At 44.0% G+C, this 19,666-nt stretch overlaps 1 protein-coding gene across 9 annotated transcripts in view; it reads left to right on the top strand.

Annotated features, from left to right (window-relative positions):
• The window catches only part of MAPK10 (mitogen-activated protein kinase 10), a 227,642-nt gene that overhangs the window by 198,441 nt on the left and 9,535 nt on the right, over positions 1-19,666 (top strand). For all 9 annotated transcript variants that reach the window (XM_083458852.1, XM_083458851.1, XM_083458858.1 and 6 more), the window contains 2 exons: positions 3,964-4,146; positions 12,237-12,361. In XM_083458852.1, the coding sequence (XP_083314978.1) occupies positions 3,964-4,146; positions 12,237-12,361 (308 nt within the window). The remainder of the gene's footprint in view (positions 1-3,963; positions 4,147-12,236; positions 12,362-19,666) is intronic.

The following is a 19,666-nucleotide window of genomic DNA, read 5'->3' as shown; positions in this document are numbered from 1 at the left end:
GCATGCCATGTTCCTGATTCCGTATCTGTGTGCTAGAACAGTGTCTCTTAGCGCTACACTGTTAGTAACGTCAGTGAACCAGAAACCGCAAGCTGGGATGAACCTAAATGACTGCATTTGTGTTTCCCCCTCTGTGAGTAGTATATGTCTCGTTGGCTGGTGATCCTGTAATTCCCTGGGCATTTTATAAAGCACAGTGAGCCTTCTGGGTAGCCCAACAGTATGGGAATTTGTGCTGTGAACTCCCCAAGGAGACAAAATGCTTAGAATTTGTGCTGTGCTGTGACCCATATTTGCAGCTGCTTTAAGTATTGGTGTGTTTTTGAGCCAACCTGCATGTACCCAGCCTGTTATTAAAGCATTTCATCCCTTCACCTAATCTCAGTGGATCTAATCTTTGGGCTGTATATACTGATATGGGTTGCGGATTGCTCTATAATAACCTAATATTCCCGTTGTGCTTTCATTTCCGTATGTTACAATCAAAAGTCCTTTCCCACTGCTGTACTGGCAGGAGTGGCCCAATCAAAGGTATCAAGTTACTTGTTGTACCTGCCCTTGAGTAGATGATTTTCTGATCGTGATTGTGAGGGTGGTTATATTTCTGCCAGTTTCTCCATTCCTCTCAGTATTAGTGGGGCTTCAGGTACTTTATATGTAGTTGAGATTGGACGCTGGTTTTATGTGTCTCTCCCACTCTCATTGTGAAAAGAATTAGAAGTTAGAGATGCCACAAAATTGACAGAAGAAGGGTCTTCTTGTGTTGGGAAGGAGGTGGCGTCCTCAGAGAGCAGTCTTAACTGGAAAGTAGCTAAGCCAGTGGCAATAACTCAGCCTATTTTCTCCGAGTATTAAAAAATATTCTTTCCTCATCCATGTGATTTATATAAAATGAGCCCAACATGTCTGGCATTCATCTCTGTGGCTTCCAACATGCTGATTTCTGTGCCCAAAAGAACTGTCTAGTGTCAGTTCCAGGTTTATGGGGGGTGGAGTTGGCACTTAGTCAAGAGGCCTTTGGGTCTCCCCCTGCTTCCTTCCCATGGTCACCACTTCCTGTTTGCTTGCCCACTCCTCTGGGCCAATCCATACCACTTCCAACAAGTAGAGACCAAAGCAAGTGGATGCCTTTCTCTTCCTCCTCCTCCTTGCTTGTCACTCTTCACATGCTTGGAGAGGGCAAGTGGGCAGGCAGTAATGACCAGCTAGATGATCAAAGTGAGGGGTATGGGGGTGGGTCAACACTGGGCTTCCTGATGGGGTGTAGATGTTGGCAGGTACTCATCCATACTTAACAATAGTCCCCAACATCTTTCCTACCTGTCTACAGCTTTTTAACAAGAGATCTGTTAAACTACCCTAGTTTAGCTTTATCAGTCTGTTGCTTCTCAACTTCACCCTATTCTACCCAGTGGAATGTGAGCAGTATGTTCCACTCAATATCTGCTGAATTCTTGGCCTGTTCCTCCCCACTTCCATCCCAATCTCACACAGTGGTGGGGCATTCCTAATTTTCCTGGTACATCTCACTAGTGAATCTCTTTTGCCTTTTTGGGGGGAGGATGGTTGTGGGCATCTTTAGGAAGCATTAGGGTTAGTTGTTAAAGTCTCCAGGGTTCGTTCTCCTGGTTCCCTGGTCACTAGACGTCAAATATCTCAGTTGGGGTTGGATGGGTGTCACTCCTACTCAGGCTTCCGCAAACTCAGCCCCCCAGATGTTTTGAGACTACAGTTCCCATCATCCCTGACCACTGGTCCTGCTAGCTAGGGATCATGGGAGTTGTAGGCCAAAAACATCTGAAGAGCTGAGTTTGAGGAAGCCTACTCTTGCTCCTAAAGCAGCCTTTCTCAACCTGTGGGTCCCCAGATGTTGTTGAACTACAACTCCCATCACCCCTAGCTAGCAAGGCCAGAGCTCAGGGATGATGGGAGTTGTAGTCCAACAACATCTGGGGACCCACAGGTTGAGAACCACTGTCCTCAAGACCATAGACCATATGCATGCCAGTGGGGGCTCATAAGTGCAGAATGACGTGCAGTGCGCAGATTGCCATTTCATGGACTGCGCTGGTGAGACTCATTTTGAACAACGGATAGTTTTGGTTTGTTTTCTAGTATATGTTTAACCAATGGATCAAACCAAAAGCCTGTCCAGTTCAGCATCCTGGTTTGCCCAGTGGCTACCCAGGTGCCTCTGGGAAGCCCAGGGTGAATAGCCCTGTCCTGCTGTTGATCCCCAGTGGTATGAAGAGGCATGTTGCCTCTTGTCCTAGCATTTAGCCACTGTGACTAGTAGCTATTGATAGCCTCACTTCCCATGCATTTGTCTAATCCACTTGTTGAAATTGGCTCCCATCATTACCTCTTGTGGCAGCAGATTATATTGTTTTATGCACTACCTGAAGACATTCTTCCTTTGCTCCATTCTGAATCTTGTACCATTCAGCTCCATTGCATGGCCCCGGGTTCTAGTATTAGGAAACAGGAAGAAATAAGACACTTCAGCTATGAGCAGTGATGCATAAGTGAGCAAGGCACTTCAAACGACGCTGCTTGGTGTGAGAATCAGGATATAAAATGTATACAGCAATGCCCCTATTTTCACGTGATTTGACCATATTCATTGTAGATTTTAAGGCTTCTGTGTTCTGGAATGTGCCTGGAAGGCCATTTAGGGCTTTATTAACAACCACCAATTCATTGCAGCAAGGAGTAGTGATGGTTGCCCAAGAAGCTAGAGAGTGGTTGCCACACATTTCCATGTGGAAGTACTTGGGCTTGGAAAAAATGGTCATCGTGGTTCATTTTCTGTCATGGGGAAGCCAAACCGTATTTTTAAAATTGTACAAAGAAGATGAAGCTGGAACATTTGGGTTTAGCTTGCACACAATGGAGCAAGAATTATATCTCTGCCCCAGTAGTGGTTGCTACATGAAACTGACAGATAGAATGCACGTACCTTCATGCATGTGTACAAATCACCTGCATTTCTACCTACTGGTACTTATTCTGGGTAAGTGTCTTCCATTATGCAGCATCTTATTTCCTAGAAGAACCTGTGCTCTTAAATAATACAAGGTGTCTCATGAATAATTAGGTGCAAAAAAGAGAGGTGAAATTACCTTGGCAGAGAGGTCTTGCAAAGAGGTCACACAATTTTGTATACCTCTGGACTTTCAATTCACTTCTGTTCAATTCAGTTCTGATGAATAGAGCAATCTGGCACTACATTCATTCCCTGATCCGCTCATGCAATGTACTTCCATTGTCTTTGTTGAGTTCTCTGAGTGTAACAACAAGCAGAACTACTTTGCTCGAATAATAGGCTTTGAGAAAGTTGGATACCTCATGAGGAAACTCATGGTCGATATGGGATCCTGATGCTAAGCCTTATTTAAGCCAATTTATGCATTACCTTTGTGGTTCGGTTGTTGATATAGTTGCCACTGCAAAGTTATTGCCTCGTTGGTGGCTCCCACACCATCTTGGCAATGTCTGGATGATTTGATCACAAGGATGGATCGGTCATGTGGATAATTCATGTCGGTTGTCCTTCCCCATTAGGGCTGCCAATGGTGGCATGAAAAGTACTCCACATGATTGTAATAAAGCAGCTCTAAGCTAGTGATGTGGCGAGAATGGAAAGGCAGGGAGTTGTGAGCAGTGCAGGTTTGTGATGGGCGCTGAACCACAAAGTGAGTACAAATTTCGCCATAATCCCATCCAAACCAGTGAGGCAAAATCATGCTTTAATAGAATATGTTGGGATTATGTGGGTGGCGGATGGTATTGCTTTAACGTGATATTGCTCCCAAAGTGAACCACTAGTTTCGAGTTTCCACATTGGTCTTCTTCAGACACCAAATGTGCCAATCACTTGGAAATTGGGAGAAATGCCTTGGATTGCTTGAGGATGGGGTTGGGGAATCTGCACCTCTTCTTTCCTTAACTATCTCTGCTCAGATATTGACCAGTGGAATAAGGTAATTGAACAGCTCGGAACCCCCTGCCCAGAATTCATGAAGAAACTCCAGCCCACAGTGCGGAACTATGTGGAAAACCGACCTAAATACGCCGGCCTCACTTTCCCCAAACTCTTCCCAGACTCTCTCTTCCCAGCCGATTCAGAACACAACAAACTCAAAGGTAAGAGTAAAGGAAGGGGTATGAACCATGCATGAACAAGTTCTATGAGATTAGGCATGCCTTGCATTTGAAATGTCTTTATTACGTTTATTTCTCCTCTTTCTCCCATCATGGAACTCAAGGCAGCATACGTAGCGGTCAGCCTTCCAGACACTGACCAGACCTAAATCTGTGTATAGTTTCAGCAAGGTTACTGCATCATGTTCCTCTTTAGACCATGCCTTGGAACATGTGTCCTCCATTAAGCCATGCACACAAGTAGCTGGAGACAAGCTCATAGGTATTTTAAAGTACCTACATGAAAACACTGCAAAGTGACACGTTTACTAACCGTGCTCCCAAAAATGTCATAGGGACAGTAGCCTGCTGGAAGGTTGTGGTCAAATCTCCACATTTCAAAGGAAAAGTTGCCAGCTATTTTTTGTTCAGTCTCTGCCGCTGTCCGATTACCAAACAGTGAAGCAATTTTATTTATCATTAGTTTCTGTACCGCCCTCCACCCGAGGATCACAGGGCAGTTTACAATATAAAAACAGATTTGAAGAATCACAGTGGAATCGGAAGTCCTGGAAGATGCAAGCGATGTTATCTTTGACGTGTTTTGCAAACAGGTCACAATGAGCCACTACCCATTCTAGCACCTCCTTCAGGCCAAACTGTAAAAGGCCCTTCCAACTAAAACACAGTGAAGCTGCAGTGGAAACAGCAAAGTATGCCTTATTTGCTGTTTTCACCACCATTGAGCAGGCTCAGTGATCAGCACTCAAGAGGGTCTGCTTGCATTCATCTGGAGTTTTTCTCCACTTGTGTTCAAGCCCCTCTCCTGGCTCGTATTATTGCCCTCAGCTCTGTTGTATTCTAAGGAGCCAGCTGGGCTCCATCAAGTGGAAGAGGGCACTCCAGGGCGATTGTGTCAACAGCCTGGGCCATCTGTATATTCCACGGATCAGCCAGGGCTTCAGCAGGAGAACCAGTTGTATTAGCCGTAAAGTTCTCTAGAGCCATCTGGAAACCAAAGGGATCTGCCAGCCTTGAAGGCAGACCATCTGAATAGGTCCCTCTCCTCCTCTGCAGGAGGGGAAAACTGCTGAACACCTAAATCCCCAACAGGAGGTGATCCAACCATGATAAGGGGCTGATATGAATATCCCCTGTTCTCAGATCATGCTCTTCTTGCCCAGCCAGCACCTTGGGCTGGTGACATGTTGCAGATAGTGCCATGGTTGCCATGGCATGCCCTGAGTGAGGGGCCTCAGCATGGATGTTGATGTCCCTCAGGACCAGCGGTCTGTGAGTCTTCAACACCACCTCTGGGACCACCAGTGTCAGCTCAGGCAGGTCTAGTTCCAGACACCCCAAATAGCACTGTCTCCTGCTTGGAAGCCTGGAGGGCTGCTTCCAGGTCAATGTAAACAGTGCTGAGCTAGAGGAATCAAAGCCTTGACAGCATAAGGCAACTTCCTGCGCACCAAGGAAAGCACTGTAGGGTTAATTAAGCCTTCTGCCAACATCTTCCCCACCTGCATAGATGAATTGTCCATTACCAATTTCCTCCATGCTCTCAGCAGCCTCCTTGTGTAGGATTACCAGACGTCTCTGGTTCCCGGGGACAGTCCTGGATTTGCAAATCTGTCCCTGGACAAATTCTGTCCCTGGAATGTCCCCAGATGTGCAAATCTTTCCCCGGGAAACGTGGCAGCGGCAGCCTAAGCAGCTCGGAGCCAGCCTGGTAGCTCAGTTGGCTCTGGCTGTCTTCAGGAGCTGCTCGCTGCCGTGGTGCCCGCCATTTTTCCTGCGCCACGGCAGCAAGCAGCTCCTGAAACCAGCCAGAGCCAACTGCACTACCAGGCTGGCCCCTCCTGGGCAACGGCCGCCCACCCATGACTCCTAAACCTCCCCTGATCAGTCAAAACAAAGGGGGAAGGAGATCGGGGGAGGCTCGGGAGTCATGGGCGGGCAGCGCGCCGTTGCTCAGTTTTTAAAAAAACTGCGCATTTATGTTTCATAGGGTGCGAAAGAAGGGCTTTACACCTTTATACAATATGCATGTGTGCTTGGACCCAGGGTCTTTTGCCTCACCATCCCCAATACTGACTCCCTGTTGCTACTCAGCTTCAAAAAATAAAATAAAATGTCCCCGGATTCATTGAAAAAAATCTGGTAACCATATTCTTGTGCCCAATGCTGCACGTGGGGAAGGGACTGGATTAGGTCCCAGCACCTCCCTATCCTTTGTTTGAAGCAAATCCCCGTAAGCTGTGTACAAAAACGCACGAGACCTTCCTGGGAAGAATTAAATTGGGAGGGCTGCTGGTCCAAATTGCTCTGGTTTCAGGCTTTTGTCAGTTGAGAAGCACACAGTGCCACATTCAGCCAAAGTCTGACACTGGAAGCCCAGTCCTGCCTTGATTACAGTGGCACTAGATGAGCAGATGCCATTGTCTGCAGTGACAAGATGATTTTAAACATCAGCGGAGGCCGTGGTTAACTTCAACAGGGACGCCAAGCTTTTCCGAGAAAACAGCGAGTGATGTGTGTGTTTTGTACAGAAAAGGTTTCCGATTAGCGTTTTGGAACCTTCCAAAAGTGTGTATCAGTTTTGCACACATGGATTCCCAAGGTTGCCTGTAACGGTGATGCATAATGTTTTTTAATCTGCGGCAATTTGCATGTCATTACCCAGAATGCCTTTTCCCATCATACAGCAAGGCTGTTTGTCTGCACTCTGGGGGGTGATTGAAGGTCTGGCCAAATGGCTTCAGAAGCACTGAGAGCTCTCTATTATCCCACCCTCCTTTCCCCGCCCCAGCCCACCACAATAACGAAGCACAATTATGGACTTACAAGGGATTTGAAGCAGATGCAGAGAGAAAGATAATTAAGATCTTCTTTCACTCCCTGGATGAAAGCAAACATATTTTTGCACACATGCAGATATGGCTCCCCCATCCCCAGTCCTGATTTCCTGCCCTGATCTATTTCCTAAAAATATATTCTCTTGACGAAATGCCCTCAAACCTTTTAAAGAAGGTGTTTGGCATGCTGGAAACCAAAACTGCTCCGTCCTGTAGCAGAAGGTGATATTTTGACATTTGGCTGTCACCTGTGGAAGCAATTTATGGAACCTCCTTTATGGTCATGAAGTTCCTTATGTTCATTACTTTTTCAGCAGAATTCATAAGCTGCTCAACCTATCATCTGTTTAAGTGCAATAATTTTCAAAGCCCCTTGCTCTTTCTTTCACTTGTAGGTACAAAAATAAAGGTGATTACAAGAACAATTGTAGCAGAACTATTCCAACTGCTTTAATGTATGCTTTGCGGGTGATGATACAAGACACCCCATGACATGTTGGTTAAATGGGGATTCACATGACACACCTCATGGGTGCTGCCCCTTTGAGCAAATTTTCTATCAGTTCCAGCTGTTAGTTTTACTAAGCTACCCCACAGATTCATTTTCTTTTTGATGTATGACACCTCTGATTTCTTCCTTTTCTCTGTCCACTTTCCAATCTTCCCCTCCCCTGACATTTGAAAAATAACAACAAAGACCAAAATTAAACAGAACCCCCAAGTATAGACAGCAAGATTTTGTGTGCGGTGTTCACCTTGTGCAAAGGAGCTCTTCTACTTTCTGCTGCAGCTCCTGGTACCCCTTGAAAAGCTTCTGTCGAAGTTTGGGAGAATCTCTGGAAGGGGTAAATTGCAGCTCTGGGGGAGTTAGTAGACACCTTGAAATCTGGGTCCCAGCCCAAATATCCAAATTAGGTTTATTTTACCTGTGTGTGGGGAACCTTTGGTCCCCCAGATGTTGTTAAACTACAACTTCCACCAGCCCTAGGAAGCATCTTCAGTGATGAGAATTGGATCTCAGCAACACCTGGAGGGCTGGAGTTACCCTGTTCTTAATTTGCATCAGTGTAATTTGTAGGTGAACCTCTGCTTCATGAGCAGAAAGTGTGGGACGTGGGTGGCTTCCCCCCCCCCCACACACTGGCAGAGGAAAGTGGGGGTAGGGGGAGTGCACTGACCCTGACACCATTGGGGAGGCGGTACCATTGTGGCTGCCTCCCCGGACATGCACCACGTACCCCACCACCATGCTGGGTGCCATGCCCCAGGACGTATGTCATGCCCCGCGGGCGGCGCGCCACACCCCCGGCATGCACGTCACGCCCCCAGGGCGTGCGCCAGCCATGCCCCCGTCTGCTCTCCACCCCTGGTACCGGAGCATGCAGCTTCGCCCCTGCCCCCCCTTCAGTAAATGTGTGCACGTATACTTCTAACCTGCATTAAGCTTTTAGAAGTACGGGCCCAGAAGATGGTATTTATTCTGGATTCATCCAGAATAAATGTGCACGGCTATAAATACTCCGTTGTACTTGGAAGAAAGGCATACCATCAGAATATTTTTGCTACCCATATTCATGCAGTTTCGTTGCTTCTTTAAAAACACCCAGTGAACGGTGACCGAGTGGAGGTTTTTGTATGTCAGATAAGGAATTAATGTGCCAATAATTAAGAAGGATGCTATCGTGCACGGAGCACTTAGCATATGGATAGCTTTTTAAAAATTAACATTAACAATATTTTGATGGCACAAATCCTTTTCCACGAGGAAAACAGAACTGGATTCACACCCACATTTGGTGTGACTGTATGAGTGCTTTGATTGACAGATACAGGAGAACGAGAGAGAAAATTCTGCCGTTCCTCCTGCTTGTCCGTCATTCAAATGAGCTTTCATCTGGGAAATTAATGAAGCTCCTTCTGTCAGCGTGGCTCAAGGGTTGGCCTCTCTTGGCCAGATTCCATGTTTAACTGGCGACTCCCAGAGGCTCAACAATTCCTAGGAGATACGAATAGCCATCTCTTTGTCGGCTTGCTGCTCAGTGGCTTTCTGTAACACAGAGGCAATTACTTCGCTGAAAATAGAGTGGATTTAGGCAAGTGATGCTGCAGTAATCTGACAGGTTTGGGTTCTGATGCTGATATTATTGCTTCTTCATATCAGGAACAGAGGTGTAGTTATTGCCATCAAAATAGGGATCAAGCTGGATGGCTACTTTTTTATCCCTCCAGGCAGTCTTAAGATGGCCATATTAACATTGCAGAAGTAGCTATGTCAGAATCGATGTGCAACTTAAATTTGAAATCCTTGAACAGAATGGGTCCTGTGCTTCAGATGGGTATTTTTTTACCTACATTGCTGTCTGCAGAGAAAGCACTGGAGATAATGTTTCATCTGACGATTCTGTAAAATTCTGATGGTGCGCTGCATTGCTAGCAGCCACCAACGGATGCCTGATGATCGTCTTCCAAAGCAACTACTCTATTCCGAACTTAAAAATGGAAAGCGTAATGCTGGTGGCCAACAAAAGAGGTTTAAAGACTGTCTCAAGGCAATTTTTTTTTAAATGTAGTATAAACACCAACAATTGGGAAACACTTGCCTGCGAGCGCTCCAATTGGAGAACAGCCTTCACCAAAGGTGTCATGGGCTTTGAAGACACTCAAACTCAGAATGCAAGGGAGCAATGTGCTAAGAGGAAGGCACGCCTGGCAAATCCACACCGTGATCAGCTCCCGCCCGGAAACCAATGTCCCCACTGTGGAAGGATGTGTGGATCCAGAATTGGCCTCCACAGTCACTTATGAACTCATTGTTAAAACCGTGTTTATGGAAGACAATCTTACTCGCCTATGAGGGATCGCCAAAGAAAGAAGACAAGGGTCCATCTTTGAATCCTGTCCAAATTGCCTAAAATATACCCACCCTGGACTGTCAGAAGTAAATACTTTTACAATGAACTGGAGATGTTTCTAATTCATACGTCTTTACGCAACAGAGGCTCTTTGTGAGAATTGCGAGCCTTTATCCGCTAATCCATTAGTTCTTTTTCCTGCACATAAGTGCTGATTTTAATTAAGGACAGTTGAGGGTAAAAATCATAACGCTTTTTGAGGGTGTGCTGGAAAGGAAAAAAGGTCAGTTTATCAGATGACTCTCATCCTGCAATTAAACTCCTTGTTGAGAAATAGATGCCATATTTAAGTGGTTTTCAACCATGGACACACTTACTTTTTGAAAACAGTTATTGGATTTCATCCAGCAAGGGCAATGAAAACAAATCCTGAGATCTCTGGGTAAAGGATGGCATAGAAATAATAGAAATAGATAAATGATTTAGTAAGCCAGGGCACTCATTAGTAAACCAGCTCCACCAGTTCCTGTTTTTCTTCTATCCTTCCTCCGTTTAAATCTCCTATAACCCCTGTTTTAAAACAGCTGCATTGGTTGCCAGTTTGTTTCCAGGCCGAATTCAAGGTTGCTGTTTAAAGCCCTAAATGAACTCAGGTCCCAAATATCTGAAAGACTGCCTCCTTCCATACAGACCCTCCTGAGATCAGTAGAGGAGACCCTCTTATTTGTTCCTACACCCTCAGAGGTTTGGGGGCAGCTGGCAGGGCATTCTCTGTGCTGGCCCCTAAGCTGTGGAACACGCTCCCCACAGAGATGCTTCATTATACTACTGTTGAAGAATGCTAAAGGTGCACCTCTTTACCATAGCTTTCGTCACTTGAGGTTTACGTTCTTTAAAGGTAAAGGTAAAGGACCCCTGACAGTTAAGTCCAGTCACGAACAACTCTGGGGTTGCAGTACTCAGCTTGCTTTACTAGCCGAGGGAGCCAACGTTTATCCGCAGACAGTTTTTCCGGGTCATGTGGCCAGCATGACTAAGCTGCTTCTGGCGAAACCAGAACAGCGCACAGAAACACCATTTACATTTACAGAAGCCATCCCAGTATTTTTTTTGATCCCAGAATATCTGGCTTTTCCTTAGGACATCCTTATTTTCTTTGGAGAAATGTTGGAGGGTATGTTACCTGACCCCCAAGCCATCTGAAAACAGCCCTGTATCAGGAAGTTTTTTAATTTTTTAATGTTTCATTAGGTTTTTTTATATATGTTGGAAGCTGCCCAGAGTGGCCGGGGCAATGCAGTCAGATGGACGGGGTATAAGTAGTAAAATTATCATTATGGAATAATAATATTATTTCTCCAATTTTCACTGGTGTATTCCCAGAGACCTGGAAGGTATTTTTGTGATTCTGAATTGTGGTCTCCTGCTTCAGACTCCAATATGATTGGATTTGTTGATTACTTGTCTAGTAATTACCCTTCTGAGGGGGATATACCGGTAATCCCTAGAGAGGGGTTTTAAATTATCAGGAATGCAGTAGGGTCAAACTATTTATAAATTATTCCATTTTGGGAATGCTGCCAGTGTGATTCCATCAGGGACTGTTCTTCTGTTAGAAGAAGGATAGGCACCTCACAGCTAATTACCATCCCATCAGCCTTATCAGCATTGTAGCTAAGGGATATGCTAAATTCCTACTTCTTAAACTTGAGAACAGTCAGTAGAAATGACAACTTTGCAGAGAAGAGAGATTTTCAAATGAAGAGAACGTAAAGGAATGCAGATGTTGGCAAAAAGTGTTGTGTTCTGCCTCGACTGTCTGAGGCACTCTAGGCCCCAGAATGCCAATTGCTGAGAATTGCATACTCTCCAAGGTGATGTGACCCAAATCTAGGACACCATCTTCCAGGTCTGAAATCCTGCGCAAGTCATGTGACCTGCGTGAGATTGCAGACCCAGAAAAAGTGTGGAACTGCAGCACCACACGTGATCCCGCAAAAGGCACCCACAATATAGTATGAGTGCTCATTGCAATGATTTTTTTTTTTTAATACAAAGAATATTGACTCATTATAAAGAGCATAGAAGGGGAAAGTGGATGTGTTAATCTAATTCCATTTTTATAAATGAAAACCATAAACTTCATCTTGGAATGGTTACTATGAATGACAACAAGGTTTACCAGAGACATCTACCAGAGACATCTATCCATGTTCTAGCTCTCTCTTTGCCCGTTAAAGAGCATTTTGCTGTACAATAATTTAGTGCATTGCCTGGCTTTAACTTGTCTGAATTTGATATCACGTTGATTGTCTCTTCACCCCCTTCCCAGCGTGCAGATTCCTGCTCTGACACATTTTCTCTTTTGGTTTCCTTGCTACAGCTAGCCAAGCCAGGGACCTTTTGTCAAAGATGCTAGTGATTGACCCAGCCAAACGGATATCAGTGGATGAAGCCTTACAGCATCCGTACATTAATGTCTGGTATGACCCAGCAGAAGTGGAGGCGGTAAGTGAAACATTGTCCTTTACACTAAGCTTTTCCAGTTATCACAAACCAGCGTTTAGCTAGCAATGCGGAAGGAATTTGTTCAGTTTGCATTTTAGGGGAAAGCATTTGCAAAAAAAGAGAAAAGTATTATGCGTGCATGGTTGCGCACTTGGATTTTCTGCTGCTGTTTCATTATTCCAAAATTGTTTGCTTTTTTTGGTGATCATTTAAATTGTACTTATTTCAATTATACTTTTGTAAAGCAGCCTGAGACCGTTTGATAAAGGATGGGCTATAAATACGAATAATAATAAATATAAGATAGACTCACACAAAAATGTGGGCAAATTTTCTGTGCCATCTTTTTTTTTTTTTTTTAAAGTTACAGATGCGGAAATGGATTGGCCTGAGCTTAAAGACTGCAAAAATGAGAAACTGTGAGAAACTGAAACAGACAGTTTCCTAATTCTGATTTGAATAGGAACAAGTTTTTCCAACTCGCTGGATAATGTGCAACTGATGTCTTTATATTCTAAATCACTTCTGTTGCATTATTCTATTTTTGGTAGAAGTGGGTGACTAAAGTGTGACATGGGGAGGGCAGAAGTTTCTGGGGTTTGTGGCTCTCCTGGACTACAAGTATAAGACACTGGAGGGAGCTTAAAAGCAGACTGAAATCTATTTATCCTGTGTCACTCGTCAGGCAACAGTATGCTCTCCCCTGTTTTTCTTTTCCATCCTATTGATTTCCCCCAACTCAAAAGCTTCTCCAGTCCTCTGGTTCTGTCGCTTGTTTTATTTGGCCAGAGTTCACAGCACTTGTCAATGCAAACCTTTGCATAGACTCCTTGCCTGGATTTCGTCCCTTTGTGACTCCTTTTAGCTCTGTAATTCTAATTCTAATAATGATGAAGAAGCTAGAACATGGTAAAAAGTTGGAAGAGATACTGTTTTTATCCTTCCCATAATACCCAATGCCGTTGATAAGCAATAGGACAAAGTGAAATAATCTTTTCTGCAATATGATGATGATAATAATAATAATAAGTAAAAACATGATGCTATTTATGAATATAATTATTTTCCCTAGAATTTCCTTCCTCAACAGTAATAGCAAGTTCAAGAAGATAAAACTGTCATGGTGAAACAATTGCTTTAAAATGAATAAAAGAACAATAATGGCAGAATGTAGAAAAGGGTTCACTGTAATAATAATAGTTAAGGAGAGATGGCAGTATTGCTTAGTTGTATTAAATAGAATAATAAATGTGGAATATAATCTGGTAACAAGTAATATGTAAGACAGCAACCAAGTAGATTATGCCTCATAGGGAGAACTGAAAAATGATATCCTGAACTTTATTCTTTGAAAAATGAATAAATGGGCTTCGTTTTTCTCTCAATTGATCATTTTGTTGCGCCCCCGCTCAAGTTTTGGTTATGTCTGTGAATTTGATCACATAAACCATATTCCACAATCTTAAAAGCTATTTATGAATCCATTTTTTGTCCGGTTTGCTTAGTAAAGTGTTATAAGGATTTCTTTTATCTTCGGACTATTTTATCTGCATTATTTAAGTGACTTTGCCAACACTATTTGACTCATCCCATTAGGTGTCAACTACTATCTGAATATCAGTTTTGCAATAATTTTCTTTATGGTTCATATGTGGAGTATTGTACATATGTTTGTCCATGTTTCACACATTTCACCAAACTTAGCTGCCGCTACAGAATATAGTAACTACCACTGAGTCTGAAAGGGATGCGGGTAGTGCTGTGGGTTAAACCACAGAGCCTAGGGCTTGCCGATCAGAAGGTCGGCGGTTCGAATCCCCGCCACAGGGTGAGCTCCCATTGCTCGATCCCTGCTCCTGTCAACCTAGCAGTTTGAAAGCACGTCAAAGTGCAAGTAGATAAATAGGTACCACTCTGGCAGGAAGGTAAACGGCGTTTCCGTGCACTGCTCTGGTTCACCAGAAGCAGCTAAGTCATGCTGGCCACATGACCCGGAAGCTGTACGCCGGCTCCCTCGGCCAATAAAGCGAGATGAGCGCCGCAACTCCAGAGTCTGCCACAACTGGACCTAATGGTCAGGGGTCCCTTTACCTTTACCTTTACTATCTGAATATCAGTTTTGTAAAAATTTTCTTTATGGTTCATATGTGGAGTATTTTACATATGTTTGTCCATGTTTCACACGTTTCACCAAACGTAGCCACCGCTACAGAATATAGTAACTACCACTGAGTCTGGAATGCCCTCCCTAGAGAAGTCTGACTGGCGTCTACATTGTGATCTTTTCCGTAGCCAGCAAATGCCTTGTTCTCCCCTTTTCACCCTCTATTTTGAAAATGTGTTGGTGCACTCCTGTTTTCCTCTGCTGTTGATTTTACCTTGAGGTCTTTTTAATTTCTTTCGCAGCTTGCACCACAGTCTTATTGTTATGTTATTGTATTTTATATTTTTATCCTCAGTTTGCTGAAGAGCTCAGAGAGCTTTGGCTGTTGGCCAGCAGAGAAATGTACTTAATAAGTGAAATGAAATTAAATAAGAAATAAATGAATCATTAAGAGGTTAACTGGAGTGGAATGTTGGAGGAAATGGAGGAAATGGAATATTTTCTTTCCAGTCACAATCTGTAGTTTTGATGTTGGTAGTTAGTAGAAAGGAGAAGGAGAATAGCAAGCCATAGTAGTACCATAAGTGCCATTAGTTCTCCATTTGCCCTCTGGGGGAAGAGGTCAGGTGTTAGTATGCAGTTACAGGAGGTATAATCAATCCTAGCAAGCTTCACAATGCGCCCTAGAGAGCATCTCATAATCCTTCCCAATGCCAGTGTTGCTGTGGGAGTAAATTCATTAGCGTTTGTGAGGTGCTCAGTTACCATAGCGATGAGGTACCATATGGAGAGACAGGTCACCGTCTGCAAGCTTGTGTCCTTTTCTGCTTTGACAACGGGACCTGAGAACTTTGGAGGTGCATTTGGCCAAAGGCATCAACCCCACATGGCTGTGTAATGCTAATCAGTAATTATCATAAGTTTGCAGTCATTTATTCCAAAACAAGGGGAATAATTCCACCACTTTTGTTTTGAATTTACAGCACTCTCTTTGTCACACAGGGATACACCAGTGCCTAGTATTTAAAGATATGCTAATAGCTAGCTCTATGGGAGCACAAACTCACTCAAAGGTTTCCCTCTGGTACAGTGTTTGTGTCCTCTTCCTCCCAGCTGCCTCTGTTCTGCGCTCTTCATTAAAATACTTAAAATGAGCTACAATTGATATATAAAACTCCATTCATAAGCAACCATGGCTGTGATTGTGGGTAAGAATGACCCTAGCAGGTGAAAGTTGTCTGAAATCGAAATGTCTGTTGTGAAAGATGACCAGAGATAGGGAGTCATCTGTGTCTCTTGGGGCAAAGATATCCAGAAAGACTGGTGCAGCGGCTGAAACATTTATGCAGTCAGTTGCAGCTGTCTTTCCTCTGGGCAAACCATCCCCAGGGATGTAATTACCTGTAGAAACGCACCATGTGAACCAGTGGTAAACACAGATGCCCTTTGCAGTGACAGTCTCCCCAAAAAGTGCTGTAGCAATAATGAACATTGCTGCAACGGAAGCTGTTGTGTTACAGGTTACGTTTAGATGGCGCCCTATTCCATCTTCCTGACTTTTCCTTACCAGTTAATTCTCACAGACCTCACCCGCCCCACCAACCCATTAGACCAGGGGTGGGGAACATTGTGGGCCAACTTTGACGGGGGGCAGGGCAATCCACATGTCAATCAGGTGATGTGATCGCGTTGTCACATGATCGGCAGGTGGATTGCCCCCACACCTGTCTCATTCTCAACATAAGAGGCAGAAAGAGGGAGCATGTAAAGGGCCGCAAAGCCTGCCCTGAGCTGATCCTGTCAACATTTTACAGTCTTCCCCTGCTTTTCCTTTGCCTCCTGCCCAGTGCTGGTGAGGCAAAGGAATGCCAGCCTCTCTATGCCTTCACCAAAGCTTTCACTGCCCTCAAGGTCTCTCCAAGCCTCGCTTCCTTCCGTCCTCACTGAGCCTCCCACTCTTCTCCCCATTGACCTCACCAAGCCTGTAGTTAATAATAATAATAATAATAATAATAATAATAATAATAATAATAATAATAATAATAATTTATACCCTGCCCGTCTGGCTGGGCTTCCCCAGCCACTCTGGTTGGCTTTCAACAAAATATTAAAATACAGTAATGCATCAAACATTAAAAGCTTCCCTAAACAGGGCTGCCTTCAGATGTCTTCTAAAAGTCTGGTAGTTGTTTTTCTCTTTGACATCTGGTGGGAGGGCGTTCCACAGGGCGGTGCCACTACCGAGAAGGCCCTCTGCCTGGTTCCCTGTAACCTCACTTCTCACAGTGAGGGAACCGCCAGAAGGCCCTTGGCGCTGGACCTCAGTATTAAAATTCCCAGCACTCTTAACAAACTACAGTTTGCAGGATTCTCTGGGGGCAAACCATAAGGTTTAAATGTGCTTTACATGTGCTTTATATCTGACTACTGCTCACATCAATTGATGAACACACATATTGACATTTATTAATGATCACACACGTTGATATTTTTGTTTTTCTAATTTTCTGCAGGGTTCCCCCCCCCCTTTGTTCTGTTCTTCTCAAAAGCTGCAAAACCCCAAACTGGGAATTTAATGTGTGCATAATACCCATTATCTCCCTGGAAGAAAAATATCCACCCCACCACTTGGCCTACTAAACGTGGCTGTGGGAGGAAAAAGGAAATAAAGCCCAAAGTATCAGATTTACACAAGGGAGCATCTGAATAATTGGCTGGAGCACAGCAGAGGGGAACAGGGAGCATTTAAATATATATCTATAGCTTGGTCTTTGTAGCAAATGGCAATGGTTTTGTGTCAAGAGATTAACCTAGAGGTAATGACCCCGAACATCTTCCTGGGATTTACAGCATGAACTTGCAAGTTGAGGACAAAGGAAGGGGGATGACATTCCAGCCAAGGTGCAGAAGCCAGAGCCAGTTAAACTCTCATTTTATAAGCCCATTTTAAAAAGTTCACGATCTTTTCATAGGCTACAGAAGAGCAATAAAATTATGATGCCTGGTTCAAATGGCGGGGAGTGTAACGTGTTTGGGAAATGGCAGAAGGAAGGCAAAAGCCTTCTTTCTCTCTCTCTCTCTCTGACAGGTTTAAAAAGTTGTAGATGCTGGTGGTCTTTCTTTAAATGCCAGGCTGTGGCCTGCTGCTAACTAGAGGGAAATGTATATTATTACTCCGGCGACATGCTGTTCATTCACAATGAATGAAGGACAAGCTGGAGACGGATTGTAGGAAAATGCAACCAAAGGCCAACCAGACTTTTTTGACCTCTGAGTACTAGTAAACAATTGCTTCCCTTGTGCTGCCATTTAGGAATATATTGACTTTTGACTCCTACTCATCGGAGTGTTTGCAATGTGTGGTAGAAAGCCTTACTTATTCCACACACTTATACCTTACCAATTGACTACAGGCCACCATTTTTGAAATATTGGCTGTACTACACGTTTTCTTAACATTCATTATCTTTTAGGATTAGGGTTCCCAGGTTGACATTACAGTGGTACCTCGGGTTACATACGCTTCAGGTTACATACGCTTCAGGTTACAGACTCTGCTAACCCAGAAATAGTGCTTCAGGTTAAGAACTTTGCTTCAGGATGAGAACAGAAATTGTGCTCTGGCGGTGCGGCGGCAGCAGGAGGCCCCATTAGCTAAAGTGGTGCTTCAGGTTAAGAACAGTTTTAGGTTAAGAACAGACCTCCGGAACGAATTAAGTACTTAACCCGAGGTACCACTGTACAATCCAAGATGCTTCAAATGCATTTGTAGAACAGCAACTAATATTTTATGGAAATAGAAGAATTGTCGCCATGCTTTAGGAAGATACTGACTTTCCATATTTGTTCCCAGCTGTTTTTGTGATGGAGGAGAGTTCTTGACTTCTTGCATGAGGGCTACCAGGAAGCATCTGGCTTGGCTACTTTGGGGGAAAGATGGTGGAATACAGGATGCCTTATTCTGATATGGCAAGGCTCTTAGGTTCTTACGTGGCATGGCGCCACGTTGTTTGGGGCTGATTCACATGACACCCTGCAAATGGCCAGATGTGGATTGAGTGAACTGAAGTATTCAAGATGGTTGCTTGACTGCTCAATCAGCCTCCTGTCTTTCCTATCCAAACAAGCTGATAAAGCAACAAAGTGGTAAATCACTCATAGAAACCCTTTGCAAGTAATTCAAAACCCACTCCTCCTCCTCCTCCTCCTCCTCCTCCTCCTCCTCCTCCTCCTCATCCCTCTATTTGTTTGTTGCCTTTGCACAAAAATTAATGCTGAAAGTGGTTAATAATAATAATAATAATAATAATAATAATAATAATAACAACAACAACATTATTTATACCCAGCCCATCTGGCTGGGTTTCCCCAGTCACTCTGGGTGGCTTCCAGCAAAAGATTAAAAGTACATTAAAACATCAGTCATGGAAAAACTTCCCTAAACACAAACAAAACACCAGAAACAAAACTTCCCCTTCACAACAAAACACCAGAACATCAACAATTAGGATAACTCAGAATAGTGGCAATAATAAAACAGCAACGTAAGAGCATGTAGAAAAACGGCATAAAAAGAAACAACATTATGGTACTATTAATGGCAACAGGTGCTAGAAAACTCAAAAAGAAACAGGGGAATTTGGTTTTACCTTGGTCCTGGAAGTTCTAGTCATTCCTTCCGTGCATACGACAAATTAACCAAGAATCAAATTAGTCTGGTCAATTATCACGGCCTCAGCTTCTCCAGGGCTTCAGTGCCTCTTGGGTGCCACCCATTAAGGTGGCATTAAGGCTTCCAAAGGCCAGGAGGCAGGTAGCTGGGAACACTAATTCTTTGAGGTTACATAATTATGAATGTGCATTGCAGGGAGCGGCAACAGACTGGAGGAAGTCTCTTACATGCAGCTGAAACATGCAGAGACCTCTTTAAACATGGTTGGGAAGATAGTCTGGTCCTGAAATGGACCGGACTGATAAGGCTCTTCAAGATGGGTTCAGAAAGCTTTAGAAACCCGCTTCCTTCAGGGCCTGTTGACTGTTTTCATTTAAATTGTCACTTCCCCAAAAGTTACTGGGGAGGGATATGCATGTAATCCAGTGGGCAGCATGTGGAACTGATTCCTGAATTTGAATCTCTGCTCTGCCATGATGTTCACTGGGTGGTCTTGGTCCAGTCAGTGTCTCTCAGCCAAATTTACCAC

This window comes from Podarcis liolepis (assembly GCF_965112155.1).
Source record: "Podarcis liolepis genome assembly, chromosome: 9".
NCBI classification, from domain to species: Eukaryota; Metazoa; Chordata; class Lepidosauria; order Squamata; family Lacertidae; genus Podarcis; species Podarcis liolepis.
This window is presented reverse-complemented; position numbering and strand designations above follow the sequence as displayed.